The 27,946-nt window shown below is 44.2% G+C and overlaps 1 protein-coding gene across 1 annotated transcript; it reads right to left on the bottom strand.

Moving 5' to 3' along the window:
• Positions 1–16,120: 16,120 nt before the first annotated feature.
• On the bottom strand, positions 16,121–19,270 carry LOC309556553 (uncharacterized protein; the record flags this gene model as incomplete). The annotated part of the gene is made up of 3 exons (XM_082259001.1): positions 16,121–17,006; positions 18,891–18,992; positions 19,068–19,270. 3 exons carry the CDS (start codon positions 19,268–19,270, stop codon positions 16,121–16,123), a joined length of 1,191 nt encoding a protein of 396 aa, XP_082115127.1.
• Positions 19,271–27,946: the final 8,676 nt, after the last annotated feature.

The following is a 27,946-nucleotide window of genomic DNA, read 5'->3' as shown; positions in this document are numbered from 1 at the left end:
ATTCGCTTCCAGACACTACCTATTAGGATGTCGGTGGGGATTCTCCACCAGGAGTGGATATCCTTTCTCATCCTACCCAAAGCCTCTACTCCCATTGTATTTGGCCTTCCTTGGCTAAAGCTCCACTCTCCCCATGTGGACTGGGTCTCTGGGCAGATCCTGGCTTGGGGCCCCTCATGTCTCTCGTCATGCCTTTCCAAGATGACTCCACAGGAGAGACCTCCGGTTGCTACCCCATCGGTATCTTCTGACCTTCCCGCTGCATACAGCGAGTACTGGGATGTGTTTTGTAAGAGATCAGATGAGGTAATTCTTCCCCACAGGTCCTTTGACACTTTGGACAAGAAGTCCACTCCTGAACCTGAGCCGATTGCCCCAACTTCATGCATTGTTGCCCATTCTACCACCCTGGACTCAAAAATTCCTCCTGGTAAGACCTTTGTCCCCACTGAGCTAAGATTCTCAGTTGGGGACATGATTCCAAGGTGGCGGGCCACGCAGGTTTTCTCCGAACCTTCTTGCTCATCAGCCGTCACTACTGGTGGCCTAATCTCCGTTTGGAGGTCAAAGACTATGTCAAGGCTTGTCATGTCTGTGCTCAGTCCAAATCCTTCACACAAGCTCCTGCTGGTCTCCTCATGCCTTTGCCCATTCCTAAGGAATATGAGGTCAGTCAAGTTCTGGATTCTGGACTCTGTAGAGGCGTTCTTCAGTACCTTGTTCATTGGAGAGGCTTTGGTCTTGAGCAAAGGTCTTGGATTCCTGCATCAAAGGTTTTTGCACCTCATCTGTTAAAAAGGTTTCATCTGAAGTTTCCCTTTAAACCCGGGCCCAGGCGGGGTAGGGGGAGGCCTCATAAGAGGGGGGGGTACTGTCATGGACTTGCAATAGTTTGGCAAAGCTTACCTGTCCCATCATGTCTGTATTAGAGGTCAGACTGCACTTCTGGTTCCTTTTTATCACCTCTCCTTCCTGTTCCTGCCCCACCCAGGTCATCACAGGAAGTCTATATTAACCAGCTCACTGCAGGTATGCTTGGCTGTTCAACAGTATTAGTTCCTGTTTCCTGTTTGCCGTGTGCTTGAAACTACTCCTCTGTGTACCGACTTTGGCTTGTCTCTGACTATTCCAGTTTGCCTGTTACCCTGACCTTTGGCCTGTCCATTGACTACCCTTGTCTGCCTGTTACCCCGACCTCGGCTTACCCTTCACCATTCTGTGTGTCCTGAGTGGTTGCTTCCCTTCACTCCCTACGGAGCGTGACCTGGGGGACCCCAGGGGCCGCGACCTGGGCCCAGCTGCAGCGAAGTCCATCCTCACCACTAGAGGCCCTGGTGAACACCTGCTGGGTCTTAGACTCCGCGCCCTGGGGAATCTTGGGTTCACGTTCCGGTCCATCCACAGCAGTCTGCTATAGGGTTCACTACCGTGCGCTGTGCCCCTGCCTCCAACAGGGTGCAGTTGTCACCTGGCCACAGGTGACCTGACAACATAAACTCCTCTTTAAGATGTTTCTCAAGATATTTCATCCTCCGCTCCCTCTGTGAGGATGGGATGAGTTCAGAGACTTTCCGCTTGTAACAGTGGTCAAGGAGGGTTGCCAAACAAAAGTGATCCTTCTCCTTGGTGCCACATATTCTCGGGTCCTTTGCACCGCAAGTTTACAGAGGCATGAGAAGCATATTTCTCATGGTCACTGAGGATTACAGTATCTGGAAGTGCCTCCCCCAGTCACGTACTACTCCCAAGGGTTCTGGGGATGGAAAACCAAATCTGAACTGCCAGGATCCTCTTCATCCTCCACCTCCCTCCCCCCTGGTGTGTTCTGTGGCATCACAAGAATGGTGTCTGCCTAAAGTGGGCCTTGAGAGGAAAGAAAGTCCTCCTCTTCCTCCTGCTGCTCTGCCTCGATCCCCCTGTCCATAATGCCATGCAGAGTCTGCTCCAGCAGGAACCCAACAGGGATTGTGTCACTGATGCGTGCATTGTCATGGCTCACCATCCCTGTCGCCTCCTCAAATGGTGACAGTACAGAGTATGCATCCTTTATCAGCAGCCATTGGCATGGGGAAAAAAAGCTAAGCCAGAGCCTGTTGTTGTGCCATACCGACACAAGTACTTGTTTACGGCCCTCGGCTGCATGTGCAGCTGCTGCAGCATCCCAAAAGTTGAGTTCCACTTGGTGGGCATGTGACAAATCAGGCGGTTTATGGGCAGGTGAAGTTTTAGCCAACTGAGCACTGACTGTGTATGATCACCTGAAATGGCTACAGACTCTTCTGGCCTGCTTTCACAGATCTTCCAACCCTGGGTACCTATTTAAGAAATGCTGCATCACCGATTTAAGGACAATTGGCAGGCATGGCACATGTGTCAACTTTCCCTGTCTAAGGGTGGACAGCAGGTTAGTGCCATTTTACCTGCCCATAAACCGCCTGATTTGTCACATGCCCACCAAGTGGAACTCAACTTTTGGGATGCTGCAGCAGCTGCACATGCAGCCGAGGGCCGTAAACAAGTACTTGTGTCGGTATGGCACAACAACAGGCTCTGGCTTAGCTTTTTTTCCCCATGCCAATGGCTGCTCCTGACTCCAGCTGTCTTGGCATGAACCACCTCTGGGTATGCCCCTGCAGAGCTGCAGGTATCTCTACTCCAGTGTGGCTTCTGTCCCCTAGACAGACTAGCTAAAGCACTGCATGGGATCTTTTAGCCTGACTCATTGAAAAGCCCCTTAAATGCTTAATGTGTACTGATGGTTCATAGGACAATTCATCAGAGGGGGGCATGGAGGAGGAGAGGGTGGAGCTGACAAATCTTGCATAATCACCACCAGCTGTATTAAGACGTGGCGGCAAACCAATCTGCAGCACTGAGCCCTGTCCTGCATCCTTCTGAGTTGCAAGCAGGGTTACCGAGTGTCCTGTGAGTTAAAATATATAGTCCCTGACCATGGTTGCTGGACCAGGTGTCAGCAGTAACTTGGACCTTGCGGCTGACTGCCATGACCATTGTTGCCACAACATTGCCTTCCACCTGGTGGTACTGAGCTGGATTGGTCTTATGTGCAGAGAAATAGCAACTGAAAACCTTGCACATTCTGCAAATTCACAGAAGGGGACAGAATCCACCAGACGCAAAGGCAGGAGTTGTAAAGCCAGCAGCTTTGAAAAGCTGGAGTTTAGACACTGGGCATGTGGGTGGCAGGGACAGTATTTTTTTTTTCACTGCAGCCGATGGGGCAGAGAATTTTGCTTGCTATACTCTACAGCTGGTGGTGTGCTACTGGCAGACGTGCTGCAAGGACCTGTGACACCCTTCACTATACCATCATCCCTGTCAATGGAGGCTGCTGAGGGGTCATGCAATATAGCAGGGGTAGACCAGAAAGGTGAGGAGTGAGGAAGAGCAAAATTGCGTCCATTTTGTGTGGCTTTCAGGTGCTCTTGCCAACAGGCTGGGTGGTGGAAGCCTAAATGCCTTGTCAAGCATGGGGTACCCAAATGGCTGGTGTTTTTGCCACGTTTGATCTGCTTAAGGCAGGAGTTTGCAGATTGGAACAATGCGATCGGCTGCTAAAAAAGGCCCAGACAACTGAGCTGTGGAAAGTGCGCAGGGAGATAACAGCCCCACAATCTCATGAAATCTTATGGAATGAGGTGGATGATCTTTACTCTTCCATGATGGCTGCCTCGTTGGGGTTGTGCCTCACCCTCACTTTCCTCCTCTGCTCTATCCAGCACCCAAGTCGCATTATAATCCCATCCATCCTCATCATCACTGGAGCCAACTTGGCAATACACTGCGGCTTGGGGATACCAGTGTTCTCCCCTCTCTGTGGTCTCATGTTCCTACTTTCCTAAATCTCTGAACCAACATCTGAATCAAGAAATGTCTGTGCATCCTCAAGGAGCAAAGGGCTCACACTGTTTTTTAAATAACTCAGCTGACTCCTCTTTGCCTGATGCTGGGGCTATTGCAGAAGTAGTTTTGGACAAGGAGGCAGAATAAGCTGCTCTGGCAGCTGCGGTGGACTGTGCACAAGTCTCTGCTTGGGTGATAGAGGATGGTTTACTAAGCCAGTCCACAACCTCCTCTGCATGTTGTGGGTGGATAGCATGGGCAACATCACTAAACAGGGGAAATGGTGCCATGCCTGAGAACTCACCACGTCCATCTTTGCTTGTGGACACAGATGCTGCTGGCCCCTCATGGGAACATCTGCCTAGACTTGTTGGCATCCCAGACATGACGGGGGGAGGGCATATTAAAAAAATGTAATAGAGATGGGGAAATGTGTACATGGATGCACTTTAATCAATGAAAAGTGGTGTTTGGTGCACTTTAACTTCAGAACTCACTACACAGACACACTGCACTGACACTCTACAATATACTGCAGTAAAACTGCAGTCACTCACTTCACTATACTGCAGTAAATGTGCACTAATGTACTGCAATATTTTGCAGTAAACGAGCACTAACGCACTGCAAAATACTGCGGTAAATGTGCACTAGCGCACTGCAATATACTGCGGTAAAGTGCACTAACGCACTTCACTATATTGCAGTAAACGTGCACTAACACACTGCAATGAACTGCCTTAATTGTGCACTAACGCACTGCAATATACTGCGGTAAATGTGCACTTACGCACTGCAATATACTGCTGTAAATTAGCACTTACACACTGCAATATACTGCATTAAATGCGCACTAACACACTTCACAATACTGCAGGAAACATGCACTAAGGCACTGCAATTTACTGCGGTAAACATGCACTAATGCACATAACTATACTGCAGTAAATGTGGACCTTTGCACTGCAATTTACCACAGTACACATGCACTAACGCATTTAACTATACTGCAGTAAACGTGCACTAACACGCTGCAATATGCCCCAGTAAACATGCACTAACTTACTGCAATATACTCCGGTAAACATGCACTAACACCCTTCACTATACTGCAGTAAGCATGCACTAACACACTGCAATTTACTGCATTAAAATGCACTAACACACTGCAATATACCACAGTAAATGTGTACTGACACACTTTACTATACTGCAGTAAATGTTCTCTAATGCACTGCAATATACTGCAGTAGCCTGACACAATACAATGTAATGCAGTATCACTGCCTTGACACTCTACACTGATGCACTGCCATATACTGCAGTAAACCTGCCCTGACACAAAAACTGACACGGTAACTGAAACTGGTAAAAATGAATGGCCGCACTACACTCACACCGCACTATCATTATATTCACTCTAAACTGATACTGTACACTCACAATATAATCACAATAGCACACTATAGCACACTAACTCGCTGCTAGCTAGTCACACTGCAAATGGTTGCTATGGGAAAAACATTTTTATAGTGTGGGGTGGGACTAAGAACCATGAACCATGATTGGAGAAAGTCACCATGACAGTGTCCAATTATGGCTCTGACAGTTCTATGTGCCCTGATTGGGCAAAGCTTTTATTGCTTCAGCCATTTAGAGCTTCCAATGCACTCTATGATGGCCAAACTAACGAATAGCTAATGTTCGAGCTGAACTATTCACCCAAAAAAATAAATAAAAAAATAATAACCAGAAGAATTATAATTGAATGGATAAGGAGAAAAAGGAGTTAATTAGTGTTGATTAGAGTAAGCTAAGGGTTAATAAGGGGTTCAATGGAGGAACATTTCATTTAAAAAAACTTTTTTTTTATGTGTCATGGTTGATTTACCTGACTTCATCTGTAGATTGAAGTTCATCCCTTTGATCTGTAAATGAATAAACAGAAAGATACAAAATTAAACAATATGTTATTGTAGCTTTCTGTATTCATGGCTCAGCAATGTTGTTCATAAACAATGCCTGACTGCATTTTTGTTTTTTGCTCCTTCGGCAAAGACCTTCTCTGTGTACTTGACAATGCAACTGTGATTTATCAAAGCTGAGTTGCCATGTACTGTGACGGGGGAATCCCGGCAGGAGGGCAGAAGGACTGGACTTATTAGACACACCCATGTGTACAGTTATGACTTTTTTTGGGGTGTCTAGTATGTACAGACTCTGCAACTGACTAAATGTTATGCCACTAACCACTTCCGGACCACCCGCCACAGTTTTACGTTGGTACTTTGACATTAAATTTGGGTGTTATGGCAGCAGATAACTGCCATAACCCCGCTATTTTCTTGCACGGCCTTTGGGCCTCTGGCACATAAAAGTGGTCCCAGCAGCAGATTCGTTGCGGGATCACTTTTATGGGCGGCAAGAGAGGTCCCCCCCTCCTGCCATTTCCCGGATGTTTTTCCAGCTTACCAGAGCCATCGGTAGCAGGGAAAAATATCCGGTCCGTTGCAGTCCTAGGCATGAAGTCAAGTGAGGGCAAGATGGCCCCCGCTCGACTCTATTGCCTTAAAGGACCGGAGCAACTTCATAAGTCGCTTCCGCCCAGCAGCCTTAAAAGGCTCATTTTTTTCTTGCTGAAAAGAAATTGCATTTTTTTTTTTTTGCTTTTAAGGGTAGATGTGAGATCTGAGGTCTTTTTGACCCCAGATGTCACATTAAAGAGGACCTGTCCTGCTTATTTCTATTACAAGGATGTTTACATTCCTTGTAATAGGAAAGAAAGTGATAAAAAAATGTTTTTTAAAGGGACAGTGTAAAAATAAAAAGCAAAAGGTAAAATATATAAGAAAAAAAATTGAAAGTCCCCCACCCCTCCATGCTTGCGGCAGAAGCGAGCGCATATGCAAGTCAAGCCCACATATGTAAATGGTGTTCAAACCACACATGTGAGGTATCGCCACGATCGTTAAAGCAAGAGCAATAATTCTAGCACTAGACTTCCTCTTTAACTCTGAACTGGTAACCTGTAAAAAATTTTGAAGTGTCGTCTATGAAGATTTTTAGGTACCAATGTTTGTCGCCATTCCATAAGCGCAATTTTGAAGCATGACATGTTGGGTATCTATTTACTCGCTGTAACATTATCTTTCACATTATAGAAAAATGTGGGCTAACTTTACTGTTTTCTTATTTTTTTATTAAAAAAAGTGTGTTTTTTTCCAAAAAATTGTGTTTGTAAGACCGTTGCACAAATATGGTGCGACATAAATTATTGCTACGATCTCCATTTTATTATATGTATATATATATATATATATATATATATATATATATATATATATATATATATATAATGTTTGGGGGTTCTAAGTAATTTTCTAGCAAAAAAAATACTGATTTTAACTTGTAAACAACAAGTTTCAGAAAAAGGCCTGGTTCTTAAGTGGTTAATTAGGCCCAGATCCCAAAGCTAGCACACTTCAAAAAAACTGGTATTTGTGAACATATAAAAAGGGCCCCCAGTTGGCAAATTAAAGATTTAAAGTTAAAAATTTAAGTATTTTTAGTGTGCTAGCTTTGGGATTTGGGCCTAAGTAACACATTAGGTGTGTTTTAGACTATGCACCCAAGTTCCATTCCGGTAATAATCTCATGTATTTAGTAAATTTGTATTTTGGGCATTATTTAATTGATAAAAATGGTCTGGCCACTTAAATCCAGCCCCTGGTGTGTTTATATTAGTATGATTGAGGGTGAAGAAGAGGGAAGGGCAAAGGTATTGGTAAAATTGGAACCTAGCTAATCTACAATACCCTTGTCATGAGTTCATAACCTTTTTTTATAACCATACATATTTTATTGGATATATATAGCGATAACAGCTTCAATTCTTCTGGGAAGGCTGTCCACAAGGTTTAGGAGTGTGTCCATGGGAATGTTTGACTATTCTTCCAGGAGCATATTTGTGAGGTCAGGCACTTATGTAGATGAGAAGTCCTGGCTTGCAGTCTCCACCCTCCGACCTAGAGGATGGGATATCCAGCACAATCTCAGTATTTGCGGACGATACAAAGCTAATCTGGCCAATATCATCTATACATGATGTTGTAACCTTACAAGCAGACCTGAACAAAATAATGGGGTGGGCAACTACATGGCAGATGAGGTTTAATGTTGAAAAATTTAAGGTAATGCACTTGGGTGTCAGAAATACAAATGCAAGTTAATCGCTAGAGGGGAAACCTCTGGGTGAATCTAAGATGGAAAATTACCTGGGGGCCTAGTGGACAACAGGCTTGGCAGTAGCATGCAATGCCAAGCCGCAGCAAGCAAAGCCAACAGAATACTGGCATGTATAAAAAAGGGGATTCACTCCAGAAATAAAGTGATTATTCTCCCACTTTACAAGACTCTGGTCTGGCCACATCTTGAATATGCCATTCAGTTCTGGGCACCGATCCTCAGAAAGAGAAAGGATGTGCTGGAACTGGAGAGAGCCCAAAGAAGGGCAACAAAGATAATTAGGGGAATGGAGGACATCGGCTATGAGGAAAGACTGCAAGCATTGAACTTAGTCTCTCTGGAGAAGAGACGATGAGAGGGGATATGATATCAATGTACAAATACTGTACTGGTGACCATAGCATAAGGAACAAACTTTTCAGAGAAAGGGAATACAATAAGACACAGGGCCACTCACTAAAACTAGAAGAAAAGCAGTTTAACCTTTAACTACGTAAGGAGTTCTTTACTGTCAGAGCGGTAAGGATATGGAATTCTCTTTCACAAGCAGTGGTATCAGCAAGGAGCATTGGTAGTTTCAAAAAAACTATTAGATGGACACCTTAAAATCCACAACATACAGGAGTATACAATGTACGGTTAACAGTAAATACACACACACACACACACCAACACACGTTATGGGTTGAATTGGATGGACTGATGTCTTTTTCCAACCTCACCAATATGTAACTATGTAATTCATCCCAAAGGTGTTCTTTCAGGTTGTGGTCAGGACTCTGTGCAAACCAGTCAATTTCCTCTACCCCAAACTCGCTCATCCATGTCTTTATGGAGTTTGCTTTGTGCCCTGATGTGCTGTCATGTTGGAACAGAAAGGGACAATTCCAAACTGTTTCCACAAAGTTGGGAGCATGAAATTGTCCAAAATGACTTGGTATGCCAACGCCTTAAGAGTTCCCTTCACAGAACTAAGGGACCAAGCCCAACCCCTGAAAAACAACCCCACACCATAATCCCCCCCTCCACCAAATGTTTTGGACCAGTGCACAATGCAATGTCCATAAAGACATGGATGAGTAACTTTGGGGTGGAGGGACTTGACTGATCTTCACAGAGTTCTAACTTCAAATTGATAGAACACCTTTGGAAAGAATTAGGGCGGAGACTGCAAGCCTGACCAATGGTCAAACATTCCCATAGACACACTCCTAAACCTTGTGGACAGCATTCCCAGAAGTGTTGAAGTTGTTATAGCTGGAAATGGTGGGCCAGCTCAATATTGAACCCTACAGACTAAGTCTGAGATGCCATTAAAGTTCATGTGCCTGTAAAGGCAAGTGTTCCAATACTTTTGGTAATATAGTGTATAAAATTAAGAATCGATCATTGCTGCCAACTTTGATTGTGCCAACTTTGACATCCTCTCACTGACACTTCACCCCAAAGCATCCCTTTGTTTTCCTGTTCCCGTCCCTACCTGTCCGCTACCACCTCATAACTAACTAATCACTCACCTACCTCTTACTTCCCGCTGTCCAATATAATACGAGGTTGAAATACTCCAGGTGTTTGTGCTGGTCACAAGCACCCTTTTATTCACACTTTCAAACAGTATTATGTTTAATGATACTCATCTTTAAAACAACACCTTCACAATGTGATACAAGCCTCCGTTCACATTAGGTCTCTCCGACTTAGGGGGCGACCTGTGAAGTCGCATGCAGCGCGACTTCGGCGCGACTTGCAAGGACTTCACATAATGGAAGTCAATGCAAGTCGCCTCCAGGTCTCCCCGAAGTAGTACAGGACCCTTTTTCTAAGTCAGAGCGACTTGTGTCGCTCCTATTAGAACGACTCCTGTACTACACAATGGGAGCGTGAGGACTGCAACTTGTCAGGCTGACAAGTCGCGGTCCAAGTCGTACCAGTGTGAATGCGGTCTGACTGCTCCAATTGTTCTGCCTATATGGACTATAAATTCTTAACATGTTTTCTTTCTCGGATGTGTTGTAACGCCCATAGTCTACCTATTTACTATGATCCATCTGACGATTTGTATCCACTTGTTCTTTTACTGAATTCCTTTATATGTATTTTGAACTGTTCAATATGCAAACGTTTTATCTTTATCTTTATGTTGCTAAACCTTGTATTCATTATTTTGCTAATCGAAATAAACATGTTTGGAAAAAAAAAAAAAAAGAATCGTATGGTTCTGGTTTAGATCATGAGGCTTTTTCTGACCTCCTCACTATTGTGTTTTAGGGGGTGTCAATCCCTAAGAACTATGCTACACATTTGGTGGGAATGCCCTAAACTCAGGGGTTTTTGGAACGAGGTTTTTGTGATAGTAAGGAAGGTGACTGAAACTCTGGTGCCACAACTGCCTTATAGGAATGGGCTTCCCGTTCGAGTCGAATGTACGTTTAACTCGAACATCGGGAACACACGAACACTTGGGGCGCTCGGCGGGAAGTTTGCCTGCCGACGAGCGCCCCATAATGCACTGCGATCTCGCAGTGCATTAATTGCTGGTGATGGGCCAAACATGCACCTGACCTGTATGCTTTTGCCAATCACAGCACAATGTCCTGTCAGAGCCACTAATGGCCAAAGGTAGGGTGCCTTTGGCCAATCATGGCTCAGGTGCTTACATGGCAGCCCCGTGTAGTGTTAATGGAGATTAGGCAGGATAGTCAGGGGATTGTGTGTTCAGTTTAGTGCAGTCAGTGTAGTGTAGTGCTGTGCAGTGATTCTTGTGTAACAAAAGTGTAGTGGTGCCACTGCAGTGTTTACAACACATCTGTGTCACCCCACTGATCCAATTTTGTTTTAATTTCTTTTCTTTTCATTTTTTTTTTTCCAGCATCAGGCTCTGTTACTGCATTGTTAGTACTCCCCCATCTGTGCCACAGGTGCTATTCCTTCTGTGTCAGCAGTGATTTCCTTTTTTTTTTTTTTTTTTGGTGGCCTAGCAGCACTAATAATATTTAGGGCATAATTGCTGCCCTGCTTCTGCATTGCAGGTGCTAATCCTTCTGCTTCAGCAAGGTTTTTTCTTGCTGCTGCGCTAAAAATATTTACAACATAATTGTTGTTCCTCCATTCTGCATTGCAGGCATTTCTCCTCTGTGTCAGCAGTGGTGTTTTTTTTTTTTGGATTTAATAATTTATTTTATATTTTAAAAAAAAAACTGTAATAAAACGATTTATAGTGCACCAAGCACAAAAGTATTGCACCCAATCACCATATAATAAAAATGTTATAAAAATCCCCCCAAAAATCCCCTTTATGCCCAAAAGGCCAACAAGGAGAGGCAGAAACTTGCAGGCCACTAAAAGATGGCAAGCAGCCTTCTTTTTTTTCAGTGCTGGCCGTGTTATTGAGCCACAACATGCAGAACAGTTGGTGGAGTGGATAACTAAGCCATCCTCATCTTTTTCATCCTCTGTCACCCAGGCTCATACTAGTTTGCCTTCCACCCCAGCTGTCAAAGTGGCCCATTGCCACTCCTAGGCTCCTTGTCCACAGCTACTCCTTCCATAGCCCCACTATCATGCACGGAGGAGTCCCCTGATTTATTTGATCATAGTGTCAGTTACATGCTGCTGGAGGATGCGCACCAATTTGAATGCTCCGATGTTGCGTTCCCAGGTTGAGGAAGGGAGTAACATGAGCCTAAAGAGAGGGGGTGCCAATAAAGGAAAAGAAACTAGAAGTCATGTTCCCCCAGCTGCAGCATACTGCTACATAAGTGATGACGAGGGAGGGGATGATGAGGTCACTGACTGTACTTGGGTGCCTGAGAGAACAGGCTACTGGCCTGTCCTGCTTCCAGCGTGCTTTTCGAATGGACATCTAGTGCTGCTTGAGGTTTTGTGATGGATAAAAGAGTGTGTCTGTCCACGGATTCCAATGACCGGCTGACATTTATCATAATGAATCAGTCCTGATGCTGATCTAACTGATTGAATTTGCTAGGGATATGGGATATAGCCTATGTTGCCTATCCTATTCCTGAATCTTGATTATGCTAGCTTCCAATAATGTTTTGCTTTAGGGCAGCACCAACATCCAAGGCCCATTTCTTCTGCACCTGTTTGACAGGTGCATGTAATTTCAATTTTTTTTCTAATTTTTAACAGCAGGACCCATTCCTGTGCCCAGCAAGAGTAACTGTGAGGGGTTACAGTGTTCAGACACACCCAACACCCAATTCTTCTGCATGTGTATGACAAGTGCATGTAATTTCATTTTTTTTCTAATTTTTAACAGCAAGGCCTGTTCCCGTCCCCCCCAGCAAGAGTAACTGTGAGGGGTACAGTGTCCCAGCACCACTAGGGATGGGCGAATGGTTTGGGCCAAGTATAAGTTTGGCTTAAACATTGTCCATTGAGGTACTCGCCTAACACCTGAACTGTCTCGATACTTAGTGGGATGTTCGCCTGCCAAGCGCACAGTCAATAGGTTTTGTAATAATTGTTAAGACAAAGGGAAATGAAAAGAAAATTGGGGTAAAAGCAGCTTGGGGGACCCTTTGGGTCGGGTATTGCTTTCAAAGGGAACCCCATGACAGAATTAGGAAAAAAAACGGCGTTGCCCCCCTTCATCCCCCCTTGCCAAAATCCATACCAGGCCCTTTGGGTCTGGTATAGATTTTAAGGGGAACTCCATGCAAAAACTGTAAAAGTAAAGTTGTAGGGTCCCCCCCAAAATATATACCAGACCCTTATTAGAGCATGCAACCTGGCAAGCCAGGAAAGGGGGTGGATTAATGAGCGGTGGCCATCGCCCCCTGTGACGTCACGTGACGTCAGAAGGGGCGGTTTCTCTGGGTGACATAGCCAGGTGGCCCCGCCCCTTGCCTGTATGAGAACTGTCAAATCGCAGATTGGGCACATGGCAGGACGCCTCCCAAGAGGAGGAAGCATTTTTATTTTTTCTATTTTTCGGGTCTGGTGGGCGTCATGATTACCGATGGATTTACATTCAGGGACACTATTTTTTTATTTTTAATAAAGGAATTGTTAAAAACTGTTTCCTGAGTTTCTTACTTTTTGACACTTTTTTTGGTCAATGGGTAGGGATACCAATTCACACGGGGGCGGAATCTAGGGGTCCTCTTTTTGTGTGGGTGGCAGACCCCGACATCCACAGCCCAGGGTTGTCGGAAAGAGGCCCTTGTCCCCATCAACATGGGGACAAAATGCTTTGTCAAAGCCCCCCACCCCCCCATGTTGAGGGCATGGTATGGTTCAGGAGGGGGGGTGCTTGTTCATCCCCCCATTCCTGACCTGCATGCTCGGATAAAGGTTCTGGTATGGATTTTGGGGGGAACCCTAAGTCGTTTTTTTTTTTCTTTAATTTTGGCATAATTTTTTTTCCTTTTTGTTTATCAGTATTGTGGGGAGCCCGCAACACATTACAGCTGTGAGCAATTTTAAATGACATTTTTTCCTTTAGAGATGTCAGTATTGCTCCAGCAGGCCCTATACATTGAACAGATGCACCACTTTACAGGCAGACTAAGGGGACCCCCAGGCACTACATTTAATGGAATTTTTCATTTTTCTTGTTTCACTTAAGCATCAATAAAATCCCTGCTCCTTTAAAAACGATTGTTTAAAAAAAATGTTTTTGCATTGATACATGTCCCCTAGGGCAGTACCCAGGTCCCCATACACTTTTTATGGCAACAACTTGCATATAATCCTTTAAAATGAGGACTTTTGATTTTTCATGTTTGTGTCCCATAGACTTTAATAGAGTTTGCATGTTCCCTGGAACATTTTCCCTGTTCGAGGTGTTCTGGTGCAAACCGAACAGGGGGTTGTTCGGCCCATTATATACTCCTTCCTAATAAAAATTTTGCTGACAGCACTCGTTCCACACAATGGTTGATTCTTTTTATGCTCTTAACTGTCAAACTTGCCATCGCTTGTTCTTGGAAGCGCCCGCTGTGTACATTGCGATGTTTAGGTGCAAGGTCTCCTGAATTATGCTCAATGAGCACCTGACAAGCAAGTTTCATGATTCCGTGTCTCGATTCAGAAAGAAATGGGAGCCATGGGCCAGCTACTGTATGTTAATGTTGACCTGTAGGTTTCCACTGTTTCTTTTTCCAGGCACTATTCTTAGGTCCTCTTGGTTTGTACAGACCTGGCAGATGCTGTTACTGGGTTTCCTCCTCTTCCTCTCTTCTGTCCCCTTTTTTTTCTAATTTTCAGTCTTCCCCCCTCTTTGGGGTCTACAGTCTAGGCTCCTGACTAGGCCCCTCTCTTCACCCATTATTTTCCCTTCTTCATTACCCCCCCCCCCCTTCCTTTTGTCTGATGTTCCAGGTATTTTTGGTCTAGATACTCTAGGGAAGGACATGTCTCCAGCTTAAATGTTTGTTCGACCCCAGGTCACGTGTGGGCGATAGCCTAATCCCCACTTCTTCCTTTAGGCTCCATTCACACCTGGGCGTTTTCAGCTCCAAAAACGCTCAAAAGAAACGTTTCCAAAACGCCCAACAAGTAAAACCCTATTCATTTAAATGCCCCTGTTCACATCTGAGAGTTTAAACTCCTGAAGCAAAACGCCCAACGCTCAAAAAAGTACATGAGCTTATTTTTGGGCATATTGCAAACGTTTTTCTCCCATAGAAATGAATGGAAACGCCCAATAGAGCTTCTTGAGTGTTTTTGCTGTGTTTTTGCGGCATTTTTCAGCCACACAGTTGCTCTCCACCCCTTTTTCATACCCCCTCCACCCCTTTTCCATACCCCCTTACAGGAAGCAGAGTGTGATCAAGATGGAGGACAGTAGCCTTCTGTATGAAGCAGAATCTTTTATTGCTTTAGTGAGGGGACAACCCTGTATTTATGACCCCAAAGACCCCAAATATAAAAATAGGAACATCAAAGCTCGAGCATGGGAGGAGATCACATCCCAAATGGTTCCCGGGTGGTGCAATTTGACGCAAACCCAGAGGCATGATAAAGGTAAGTTTTTTAGGTCTTCTGCACCCATGTTTTTCCTAGCTGTCTGCTCACATGTCATGTATTTTTTGTTGTTCTACTTCCTGTACTGCACTGTTCTGAGTTGGACTTTATTCACACGTCCCCCCCCCCACGCATTTGAAATCGCAGGGCAGGTCTGCGACCTGCAATGAAATCGCATGGTAAAAAAGAAAAACCACGGGAGTTCACTGTGGGTCCAGACCTGCAATTTTACATGCGTGGGGTGCCATTCAGAATATGTGGCACCCCCACGCATGTGAAATCGCAGGGCAGGTCTGCGACCTGCAATGAAATCGCATGGTAAAAAAGAAAAACCACGGGAGTTCACTGTGGGTCCAGACCTGCAATTTTACATGCGTGGGGTGCCATTCAGAATATGTGGCACCCCCACGCATGTGAAATCGCAGGGCAGGTCTGCGACCTGCAATGAAATCGCATGGTAAAAAAGAAAAACCACGGGAGTTCACTGTGGGTCCAGACCTGCAATTTTACATGCATGAGGTGCCATTCAGAATATGTGGCACCCCCACGCATGTGAAATCGCAGGGCAGGTCTGCGACCTGCAATGAAATCGCATGGTAAAAAAGAAAAACCACGGGAGTTCACTGTGGGTCTAGACCTGCAATTTACATGTGTGGGGTGCCATTCAGAATATGTGGCACCCGCACGCATGTGAAATCGCAGGGCAGGTCTGTGACCTGCAATGAAATCGCATGGTAAAAAAGAAAAACCACGGGAGTTCACTGTGGGTCCAGACCTGCAATTTACATGCGTGAGGTACCATACAGAATATGTAGCACCCCCACGCATGTGAAATCGCATGGCAGGTCTGCGACCTGCAAGGAAATTGCATGGTCAAAAAAGACTGATTTGAAAACTAAAGACTAAGATGACATATAAAATAAAAAAACACAAAATTTGAGGAAAAAAACGTTATTGTGCACAGCAATACAGGAATATAGTAGTGGAAGTCCTTAATGCAAATGTATTTGAAATTGGCATCTTAGCAATGTTCAATGGCTTCCAGTTGCCATGGAACTTGTCCAGTATTCATGAAAAAAGTGGCAAACTCATCCCGAATATGGGCACCACTTGTACTCCCATGGCTGCCGGTCCATTGAGCCCGCTGCAAAGGGTGCATTAAGGCATCCTCAAAGCAAACGCCATCCCGTTGTCTTACAAAATTGTGCAAGATGCACGATGCCTTCACTGCACATATAGCATTCTGCATATTTAAATTAATTGCGCTGTGCAACATACGCCATTTGTTGGAAAGCAAGCCAAAGGCACATTCCACCACTCTTCTTGCTCTAGTCAGCCTGTAATTGAATATCCGCTTTTCAACATTAAGATTTCTACTGGAGTAGGGCCTTAGCATGTGCTCTCCTAACGCAAATGCTTCATCACCAACGAAAACATAGGGTTCAGGTGGGTGATTGGTTCCTGGTAGTGGGGAGTTTGCAGGCAGGTCCAGATCATTGGAACGCAGCATCTGGCCGAAGGTGGAGTGGGCAAAGATGCTGGAGTCTGAACTACTTCCATAGAAACCAATATCAACATATTGGAAGCAGTAGTTGGCATCCATAACTGCCAATCGGACAAAAGAAAAATATTTCTTATAATTAAAGTATTTGCTTCCACTTGCAATCGGTTGAACAATGCGAATATGTTTACCATCTACCGCTCCAACACAGTTCGGAAAATTGCACCTCTCCCAAAACAAAGTTGATATAGATAGCCATTCCTCCTTTGTAAGCTTTGCCATCACCATATTGTGCATCACATCCCACAATGCCCTGCACGTGTCATGTATTATATAGCTCGCAGTGGATTTTCCAACCATGAAAGAAAAGTGCAAACTGCCCAATGATTGTCCAGTAGCTAGATACCTGTGGAAGAAAGAAAAGAAAATGTATTTTGTTTTGTTTTGCAGTACTACTAATTAAAAAAAAATGGAAAAGCATCAAAGACGCTTACACCAGGTTTCAAAGACACTTGAGGGAGTTTCGAAATGGCCAGGCTGCCGAGGAACCACCTAATTACCTCCACGCGCAGGAGTTATATTTTTTAAGGCCAATTGTGGAAATGAGCAGGTAAGTCTTGCTCCTTTTTAAGTATGACATATAAAGTATATAGACATTCTAAAGCATGTTTATTTTTTTCTTTACAGTACCCAAAGTTCATGGGAAACAGAAGCTGCTGCTCCTGATGGATATGAGGGCCCTAATGGAGAAGCCAGCCAGTCAATGCCTGAAATGCTGCCAGAAAATTTGGATGGCCAATCGGTTGCATCTTCTGGCGAAAACTTGACCCCTCGGGCTGAATTAGTCACTCCTCCAGCTGAAGTGGTCATCCCTCTGGCTCAATCAGTCACCCCTCCGGCTCAAGTGGTCACCCCTCTGGCAGGAGTGGTGCGCCGTTCGGTGCCAAGGCCCACTCGAGGCAGAGGGCAGGATCGATTCACTAGGCTGGTAAATTTGATGGATAACCTATCCCAAAGAATGGAGGACAGCCCCAGTATTTCATTTTTTAAAAAGTTTAAATGAATTTATTCTTCAAGTCCCTGAGTCCAGCCAGTTGAAAATGCGTCAAGCTTTGCTGAACATAGTTGCAGCATTTATCCCAAAAACAACACCCTCACAACTCCCACCCGCCCCGTCAACAACTCATAATACCACTAGTCCTCATGCTCCAACATGCACATTCCCGCCACCACCTGCTCCCTACACATATTTCCCACATTACCCACCCAGCTTTTATCCCCCTCTTCCATCCTCATACCGCCATGAGCATTATCCAACAAACACAGTTCCCTCAAGTTTCCAGGATACCTCCCACCTTTCCACATATCCCTCTCAATCTTCTACATTCACACATCCATTCCAGCCCATGCACAATTCCCCAAGGTCATCATCTACCTCTAGAGATTTTCGTTGCCAACCAAATACATCCTCCCATCCTGCTTCTTCCACTGCACCTTCCATGGGAATGAACGATGAACTTAATTTCCCAATATCATCCTCACCCCGTAGGTTTGAGAATTGATGATGTTTCTTTTTTTTTTTTTTTTGGAGTAGCACCTTGTGTGGTCTTCTGCTGCTGAAAACCATTTGGCTCAAAATCAATGTGCCTATCTCAGTCTGCCCATTCTCCTCTGACTTGAGGGAGAGAAAAAAGGTTATACCTGGTGCCACACATCTGTTTTGTCCTATAGATGGCGTTCAGAGTGGCAACCTCGGCCTGCACCAGGCCTGGTCCAGGCAAAGGTTGCCACTCTGAACACCATCTATACATCTGTCTCATAGTTCAAAGAGGATATTCTGCATAACTTGGTTTGGAAAAATGGTTACTATTGCCTTATCAGTCTGCCCATTTTTCTGGGGGGGGGGTTCCTTGTTTTGTTATGTTACATTAAGCATACCGTTTAAAAAAATAAAAAATAAAAATTTGTGTGCTACAAGTACACTTTATGCAACATCTGTGTTTGTGTCTATTCTTCATGGTGGGTAGGGGAAAGAGAGGAGGAGGTTGGGAGTAGGAGGTAAGGGTTGCAGGGGAGGGGGTTAGGGTTGCACTGTTTTCAACTGAAATTCTCTCCATATTTCTGCCACGGGGAGTGGGTCAGAAAATTCTGCATTGGGAACATATTACAATGTAATGCATGTTCCCAAGGGAGATCTAATGAGGGGAAAAGGGGGGTAGGGAGGGAGTGAGAGATGGGGGTTTGGAGAGAGGGTATGGGGAGTGTGGTAGGAAGGTGGGTTGTTGCTTACCTCAGTGTGATGATGAGCCTTTCCACCGGTGGAATACTCTTCCGAAAAAAGGTGTCTTCTCTCTGCAAATGTGGAGAGAGTATCCCAAGCAACTCATCGAAACTGTTGGTAGATAAATAACATATCACACATTGTTATGATTGTACAAGCTTTGTGTGCATGAGGAGATGAACCCACCTTTTTACAGACATCCGCGTGTACTCAAAGAATTTCTCTTCATGCACTCGGAGATCACTGTACATTGCCCAGAACTGGCCACGCTGTTCTCTATTGGCAATAATAGGGTGGACCCAGTATCTGCACTTCTTTTCTTGCTCTTCTTCCTCCAGTATCAGTAGTGCAGCTGCTGTATATGCGAGGAAACCATTCATAGCAGACATCTTCCAACAAAAAGAGAGCGCACAGAGAGCACAAATGACTCACACCAACACTAAACACAAAAACAGGAAGAGGATGACCCCTATACAGAAGGTCAGATGTCATGCCTGCCTCCAAACTCCCTCAAAAAACGCCCAAAAAAACCGCCTGAAAAACGCCTGAAAACGCCTGAAAAACGCCTGAAAAAATGCCTGAAAAAACGCATGAAAAACGCCTGAAACAAAAACGCCCAGGTGTGAATGGAGCCTTACTGTGGGTAACTCTGAGTAACAAGGGATTTGTTACATTTAGTTACTCGTTAAGTGCCTGCACACCAGCTGTTTATTACATAATGTTTGTGATGACAATTCCTTGCATTTTAATCAAGGGCTTCACCCCCTGTGATCTCTTTGTATAATGAATGCTTTGTACTTTTCTTTGATAACAAATAGAATTGAAAGACAAATAAGAATTGTAGGTAAAAGACAACTAGTATGCAATTGTTATGCAGTAGGATATCAATACAGGATTTATAAGTATATTATGGTCATTGCATACAATTGGTCAATTAATTGCCAACCTAATTCTTCAGGTGTTCATATTACATCATAGGCCTGTGAAGCACCCATGTTTTATACAGGGGCTACAAGTACATTTACTGTGCTAGGTGGTAACTAACCTGGCTGATTTATAGTCTTTGTGATCATCTGGGTTTTCTCACAAGTCTGGTTTAACTGTGGTTCCCCCCTTCTGTCAATAGGTGGCACTGTTGCCTTTGGCATTAGTATGATGAGCTGCAGTGGGACTGAGTTATGAACATGCATATCTCTTTCAGCCAATCAGTAGGAGTTTCAGGCCACTGAACTCTCTTGGAGAGAGTATATATTAAGAGCAAGTCAGGTGATCGAGGTCCTACCACCCAGACCCTGGGTCCAGTGTGGATGCATGAGGAACAGCTGCATTGGGTGAGGCCTGGAGTCTGAGGTCTGGTCATGTGCTTGAGACTCTGCTAGAGAGAGCCTGTCTGCTGCCTGGGGGCATGGAACAGGCTCTGTCAGAGAGAGAGATTCTTGTTGCCCGGGGGCATGTGGAAAAGAAAGGAGTTCTGAGATGTAGTACCAAAGTTTACCCTTCATAAGCCAGGGACTGTAAAGAGACTGGGAAAGTTTCAAGGGGAACTCATCTAAGGAAACCCTGCACAGTGCTGTAAGTTTTTGGTTGCTATAGGAGACAGCTGTTGCTATGTAGGCTTAAGGCCCTTTTTCTGTATTGCGGTCTACACGGTTGTTTTGATTTCAGAGTCTGCTGATCAGTCTGTGTATAGTTCTATTGTATCCTTTGCCCTAAGAGCCGGTTCACACTGCCGCGACCATAAGTCTCCCCATGTCGGAGCGACTTTTTACCGCGATTTTACCGTGACTTTACTGCGACTTGTGAATTATTTTGCGCGACTTATATGACAGACGACTTTGTATTTGGCCAATCAGAATATGATGTGTTGTGACCTAATTCCCCTTTTCTGTTTTTTTTTTTTTTACTCATTTCCTCATTGCCCACCAGTGCCACTGCCCGCCAGTGCCACGTATGTATCTACCAGTGCCACTGCCCACCAGTGCCATGTATCAGTGTCCGCCAGTGCCACTGCCCACCAGTGCCACGTATGTGTCCACCAGTGCCACGAATCAGTGTCCACCAGTGCCACGAATCAGTGCCACAAATCAGTGTCCACCAGTGCCACGGATCAGTGCCACGGATCAGTGCCATGAATCAGTGCCACGTATCAGTGCCACGTATCAGTGTCCACCAGTGCCATGTATCAGTGCCACGAATCAGTGTCCATCAGTGCCACGAATCAGTGTCCACCAGTGCCACGTATCAGTGCCACGAATCAGTGTAATATAATAAATATATATATATATATATATATATATATATATATATATATTATATATATACCATATAGGCATGGCTGCAATGTGGGGAATGCCTGGCTAATCTCTTTCTTCTTCCTGGAAAGTCTGATAACAAGTCGCTTCAAATAAGATAAGGATCCGACTTGGAGGCGACTCCCATTGAAGTCTATTGACACAAGTCGGATACAAGTCGCCTCAAAGTAGTACGACTTCAGTAGTGCCAATTAAGATGGCTCTCATTCATTTACATTGCATTTGTTATAACAAGCGATTTGGGGCGACTTGAGGGCACACAAGTTGCCTGACAAGTCGTGCTAGTGTGAATGGAGTCTAATGCCCCATACACACGTGCAGATTATCTGCAGACTTTTGTCTGCAGACTTACCAAAACCATATAATATGAGGTCAAACCTAAACACTTTCAATTTGTATGCAATCCGGCATGCCCTTGCACTACATAGAAAAGGTAAATCTGAAGACAAAAGTCTTCAGATAATCTGATAGTGTGTACGGGGCATAAGAGCTAGCACCCTAAGGTGAAATGTCAGCCTTCCCTGATGCCAGGGTTAGGGGGGTGCTACACCAGTATCAAATATTTGTTACAAAATCAAATTGTAGGCACTGGAGGTTCCTAAATATACATAAACCAGATAGATAACAGATTGAGAAGAAAATAGGTGAACAGAGAAAAAAGAGAGAGAGAGATAAAGTTTATTATGAGAGGTTCAGTAAGTACTGAGTCAATTATATTTTATAATAGTTCTACTTGTTAAAGTATAAAACTCCTCTGAGTATCTGAAGGCAACCTAAGCAGACCAAGTTTTATTAAATTTGTCAGTTGTTTCATTGGCTATTGCCCTTCTTTCTTTCATAGCATAGAGTTTTTCTGTGGTATGAAGTCACTCTTTAATCATGGGGGTATGAGTAGTTTTCCAATGTCTTGGAATCAGAGCTTTCGCCCCAACGAGTGGAAATCTGATCAAAGAGCATTCACATTTCTTCATAGAGCACCTAGAAATGTGTAAAAGGAAACAAGCTGATTTTAGCTGAAATGTGTTTTTACTAATATGTTTTATCATGTCACAGATTTTCTGACAAAAAGGTATTAATATAGGGCATTCCCACCAAATGTGCAATAAGGTGCCTTTCTCTCTTATTTACGATCTTCAATTTGTTATGATACAAATTATTCATAAGGAAATGCATGTCATAGTCACCAAGAGCTCCCGATGTTTTGACATATTATACTATGAAGCGGTCTCTGTTCTTATTCTGACACATCTAACCTGTGGAGAGAAGCCCTTAGAGGGGACAGCAGGATTTGAATCATGTTCGTCCAGTCTGTGGTGAACAGGAGCAAGGCTGATGAGTGTTTGAGTGCTATTAGACCACCTATAATTTAGTGGTGCACTCCCAAGATTAAGAGGCCTAGCTTGTTGTGGTGTTTGTGGAGAAGTATTATTTCACCTGCAGGTTATTTCCGTTGCACACCTTAGGTGCTCCCTGGGAATTGTTGACTTTATCTGTTAATGGACTTTTATTAGCACTGCATTTCCTTTTGAATATTTTGATTGTTACCCACAATACACGCTGGCTGCTGTTCTTTGGTACAAAAAACCCAAGCGCAGGGAATTTTTATTTATATATATGATATAAATTAGGCCCCAATTCGAAAGTTAGCACACCAGAAAAAAATTAATTAAAAAGAAGTGACAGTTGTTAGCCCAATGAGATCTGAAAGTTACAGCCACATGATGAAAATAAAGGTGCTTTTCTATGTGTTATAGTTTTGTGAATTAAGGCCTATAATACAGAGTCAAAAGTGATAAAATAACTTTTTATCTGTTTCCTCATAAAGCAATGTTAGTAAATGTCCAATCATGTATTCACGTGATAACACAGCTAAAGGGGTATTGACGATAATTTAACTATAAAAGTAAACAGAGGACATTTTCCTAGAGTCAGATCTTGCTTTTATGAGAGCTACTTTTCTCATAGGCTTTGTCACAAAGGAAATGTTGTTGGATGCTCAAAGCGACTGTATGCAAAATAATGGACTACTTCCCAGTTTAGATGTTTGTCAGTAGCTCTTCTTATGCCAAGTGGTTCTATGCTTGTGGCATTTATCCTTTACAAAATGATTCCTGAAAATTGTGGAAAACAGCTGTTAAAGCGTGTGGACTGCCTGAGGTTAATACCATGACAAGTTGCAATAACAATAGTTGATTTTTGTGCTGACACATGAAGAGCACTTTATGTATGCAAATACGAGTAATAAAGTCCAAAAAAATATCCACAGTATCAACAAAATACAATTTCTTGTTATTATTTAACAAGATTTTGGGGTTAATTTACTGAAGACAAATAGAATATTTATTGTGTAAGGGAATTATCCCCAAAGCTTAGCGAATGATGGGGAATTTATGCTGATGTCCATCATCCTATCATTTGCAAGAAAACTTTTTTTCTATTTTCCTTGCATGAAATTGGGGATTGAAAATTAAAAATCTTTTCAGGAACTTCCGGTTCCGGCGCCGTATGGAGAGGGAGTAAGCGCAGCGGCTCCGACAAACCCTGCTTACAAAGCCCGCTTATACCTCTCGCTGACAGACCTCATCACCCCATCCAGTGCCGGTGAGTCTCCCCGCATCACCCTGCACCGATGGATCGGTTCGTTGTCCACGGAGCCTCCAGCAATCCGGCCGTGCTGCCTCCTGATCCGCCGCTCCAGGCCGCTCCCCAGCCCCCTGGCAATATGGCCGCCGCACCTGTAGTAGATGGCACGGATCTGCAGCACTCAGCTCTCCTGCCGCAACTAGCCACTGACCCTCAGTACCAGCTCATGGCACGAGCGGTGGCTGCCATACTCACTCCCACCATCACTGAGGCAGTGGAGCGGGCGGTAACCGCGAGGATCACTCAGCTGAGGAAGGAGCTGGGTGACAAGGCCAAACGGCTTAAACCCAGCAGTATTTACTGGAGAAAATCGATGACCTTGAGAACAGGTCTCGTAGGAACAACTTACGGGTCATCGGTCTGCCGGAATAATTTAATGCGGGTCACCTCCCTGACATTTGCTCCAATCGTATCCCCCAAGCACTTGGTCTTCCAGCCCCATGCACTGTTGAACGAGCACACCACTTGGGAGCACCCTCCAATGATCGTAAGACCCCACGACCTGTCATTGTCCGCTACTTGAACTATGCTGACAGACCGTCCATACTCCGCTCCTTCAAGAATGCCAAGTCGTTGGTCCTGGATGGCAATAAGCTATTGTAATGTTCTGGTACCTTTGGGTACCCTAATTACTCTTTCATAAGTGTATGCGCCCCACCATTCTCTTTTGGTAAGGTGCGCATACACCTTTAAGACTGATGCTGTCATCACTGAGCGCCGGACTGGATGGCTATTTAGATCGCCGGCTCTCACTCACATGTGTTCGTTCAAACTGCTTTGTGCCTTGATGCTAACCTGTCTTGAAGCTCTCATGCTTGCAAGCATACCTCGCTGTCGGAACCACGCTGCGCTGATCCCTGTATCCCGCTACCGGATCATCCGCTCTTGCCGAACCTCTCCTCTGCTACATTGCTATTAGTGATAAGTACCCCACAGGGGAAACCTCTATAACCTTCATACTAAAGCTTACACTATCTAGCTCTGCCTACTAAGGACTACTACTACATCTGCATTATCTAAGATTGCTAGCTCTTGAACCTACTACCACCTGTTCTTGCACTGGGTTGATCTCTCTTGTATGTCCACCTGCTACTCTGTCATCTGCTACCATACATTATTGCTAAACCTATCTGCATCCCATCTGCTACTACCTTACTTTCAAGAACATTTCCTTTCAAGTGTCTGTCATCTACCATCTATACCCAATCTGTCTCTTCAGCCTATCATCACTGTGTTACTATATAAATAAGTCACTCTAGGAAACATCTTACTGAGTGTGTGTATTTACTTGCTGAATTGAGATCATCCACACATGATGAGTCATTGGGAGTTGGGATTGGTGTCTCAGCGTTTCTCTACATGACTACTGAAGTGGAATATTTCTGCAGCTGAAAATCCACATCATACATAAAACGCAGGAGCGTTACAGATTGAACGAACCACAAATGGATTCAGCAGAAATAACCACTCAGATGACACAATTAAAACAGCAGGTGACTGCGTTAGTACACGCACTTGCTGAATTAAAAGAAGACAATCAGGCTCTGTCGCAGCAGGTAATTAGACTGACACAACTTACCACTGCTCAGTCCCCTGAACCCAAAATAAATCCTCCTTTGGTATTTACAAGCGATCGCAAAAAATTTCGCGAGTTTAAAAACGCATGTGAGTTACTTTTCTTGCTAAAACCCCGTACCTACCTTACTGATCACATTAAGGTTTGTACTATTATTTCTTACCTAACAGGCGATCCTCGGGCCTGGGCAGACTCTCTTTTTGAGAAAAGCGACCAGCTTCTCAACTCCTATGCCTTGTTCCTAGCAGAACTCACTTGCCTATATGATGATCCCAATAGGCAGAGTACTACCGATCTTCAATTAAGATCCTTGAAACAAGGTGGGAGACCTGTAGAAGACTTTGTCGCAGATTTCAAGAGATGGACCCTTGATTCAGAATGGAATGATGCATCTCTGAAATCCCAATTTAGGCTTGGCCTATCAGAGGCCGTTAAAGACGAGCTCGCCCGAGCGGATCTGCCAAAAACCCTGGATGCATTGATACAACTCAGTATCACCATAGATAGAAGACTACGAGAAAGAAAGGCTGAGAAAATGGGAATGCCATTATCCAGTTCTTCTCGGATTTCGGCCGTTGACCCCGTTCCTATGGAGGTAGGAACCATACGCCCACCTCTATCAACTATGGAAAGAGCCAGAAGACGATCTGGTAATCTCTGCTTGTACTGTGCACCCCCAGATCACAAGATAAACGTCTGTCCCCTAGTCTACAAAAAGAAGGGTGAGTGTTCACATGTCCTCCTAGGGGGATTGACAACTTCAATCACTAACCCTTACCTTTCTGTTTGCTTAACATTACAGTGGGACCAGAACAGGATTACTACTAAGGCCATGATTGACACAGGATCTTGTGGAAATTATATAGACATAGTTTTGCTGCTTTAAATAAAGTTCCTATTATTTCTAAACTTAAACCTGTCTCAGTGAGTCTTATTAACGGTGTTCCTTTATCCTCTGGTCCGATCACTGATCAGACACAGGCACTCCTAGTCACTACTAACGGGTCTCATATGGAGACCACTACCTTCGATCTAATACCTTCACCCCACTTTCCCATTGTTTTGGGACTTCCCTGGTTGCACACACATCAACCAACCATAGATTGGAAGGAACGGACCCTGACCTTCCTCTCTTGCTATTGCGAGGGTACGTGTAACCTCCCGTCTTTCGGGAAGATCCTGTCTGTGGTGACAGATGAGATTGCACCACTATGTTATCAGGATCTCTCTGAGGTTTTTCTTGAGAAAAATGCTCAAGCACTACCTCCCCATCGAGACTATGATTGTAGCATTGATCTACTCCCAAATAGCAAATTGCAGTTCGGTCATGTTTATCCTCTTTCACAGGATGAACTTTCCCATCTCAAAGACTATTTGGATGAGAATTTGGAAAAAGGTTTTAATAGACCTTCCACTTCTTCCACAGCAGCAGGACTCTTTTTTGTCCGCAATAAGGACTCAAGTCTCAGGCCTATCATCGACTATAGGCAATTGAATGCTATTACAATAAAAGATCGCTATCCTCTACCGCTTATCCCTGAGCTCATTGAGCAGGTGCGTGGAGCTATCTATTTTTCAAAATTGGACCTGAAAGGAGCATACAATCTCATTCGAATCCGTGATGGACACGAGTGGAAGACTGCATTCAGAACCAGATACGGATTGTTCGAATATCTTGTAATGCCATTCGGGCTATGCAATGCCCCTGCAGTTTTTCAATGATTTATAAACTATATTTTCAGAGACTTACTAGATGTCTGTGTTGTGGTATATCTGGACGATATACTTATATATTCACGATCCCTGTCTGAACACATAAGACATGTAAGACTAGTATTATCGAGATTGCTTGCACACAACCTTTATGTGAAACTGAAAAAAATGCTTGTTTCATAAAGAAGAGGTACTGTTTCTAGGCTACATCATATCCAAAACAGGAATCGAGATGGACATGAGTAAGATATCCTGCATTCAGGATTGGCCTACACCAACCACACGCAAGGTGCTACAGCGATTCCTTGGATTTTCGAATTTCTACAGGAAGTTCATTAGAAACTTCTCTGCCATTGTGAGACCCCTCACACAGCTCACTAGCATTAAAAAAACATTCAAATGGTCAGATGAAGCAAATAAAGCTTTTCACCTGTTAAAGACAAGGTTTACTTCTGCTCCCATACTACGCCATCCAGACCCATCCCTCCAATACATTCTGGAAGTAGATGCGTCAAACATGGCAGTAGGAGCAATACTCTCCCAACGACCAACTCACACTTCACCACTTCATCCAGTCGCCTTTTTTTCTAAATCCCTAAGCAGTCCAGAGATAAATTACCCCGTGGGTGAAAAGGAACTGCTTGCTATAAAATTGGATCTGGAGAATTGGCGACATCTACTCGAAGGCACCCAATTACCAATACTTATATACACGGACCATAAAAATCTCCAATATCTTCAGACTAACAAAACTCTCTCGCACCAACAGGTACGATGGTCACTATTCTTTCTAAGGTTTAACTTCCTAGTGACCTACACAC

Source organism: Pelophylax lessonae (assembly GCF_965119305.1).
Source record: "Pelophylax lessonae genome assembly, chromosome: 5".
NCBI classification, from domain to species: Eukaryota; Metazoa; Chordata; class Amphibia; order Anura; family Ranidae; genus Pelophylax; species Pelophylax lessonae.
Note: the sequence above shows the minus strand (reverse complement) of the source record. Positions and strands in the feature narration are given on the sequence as shown.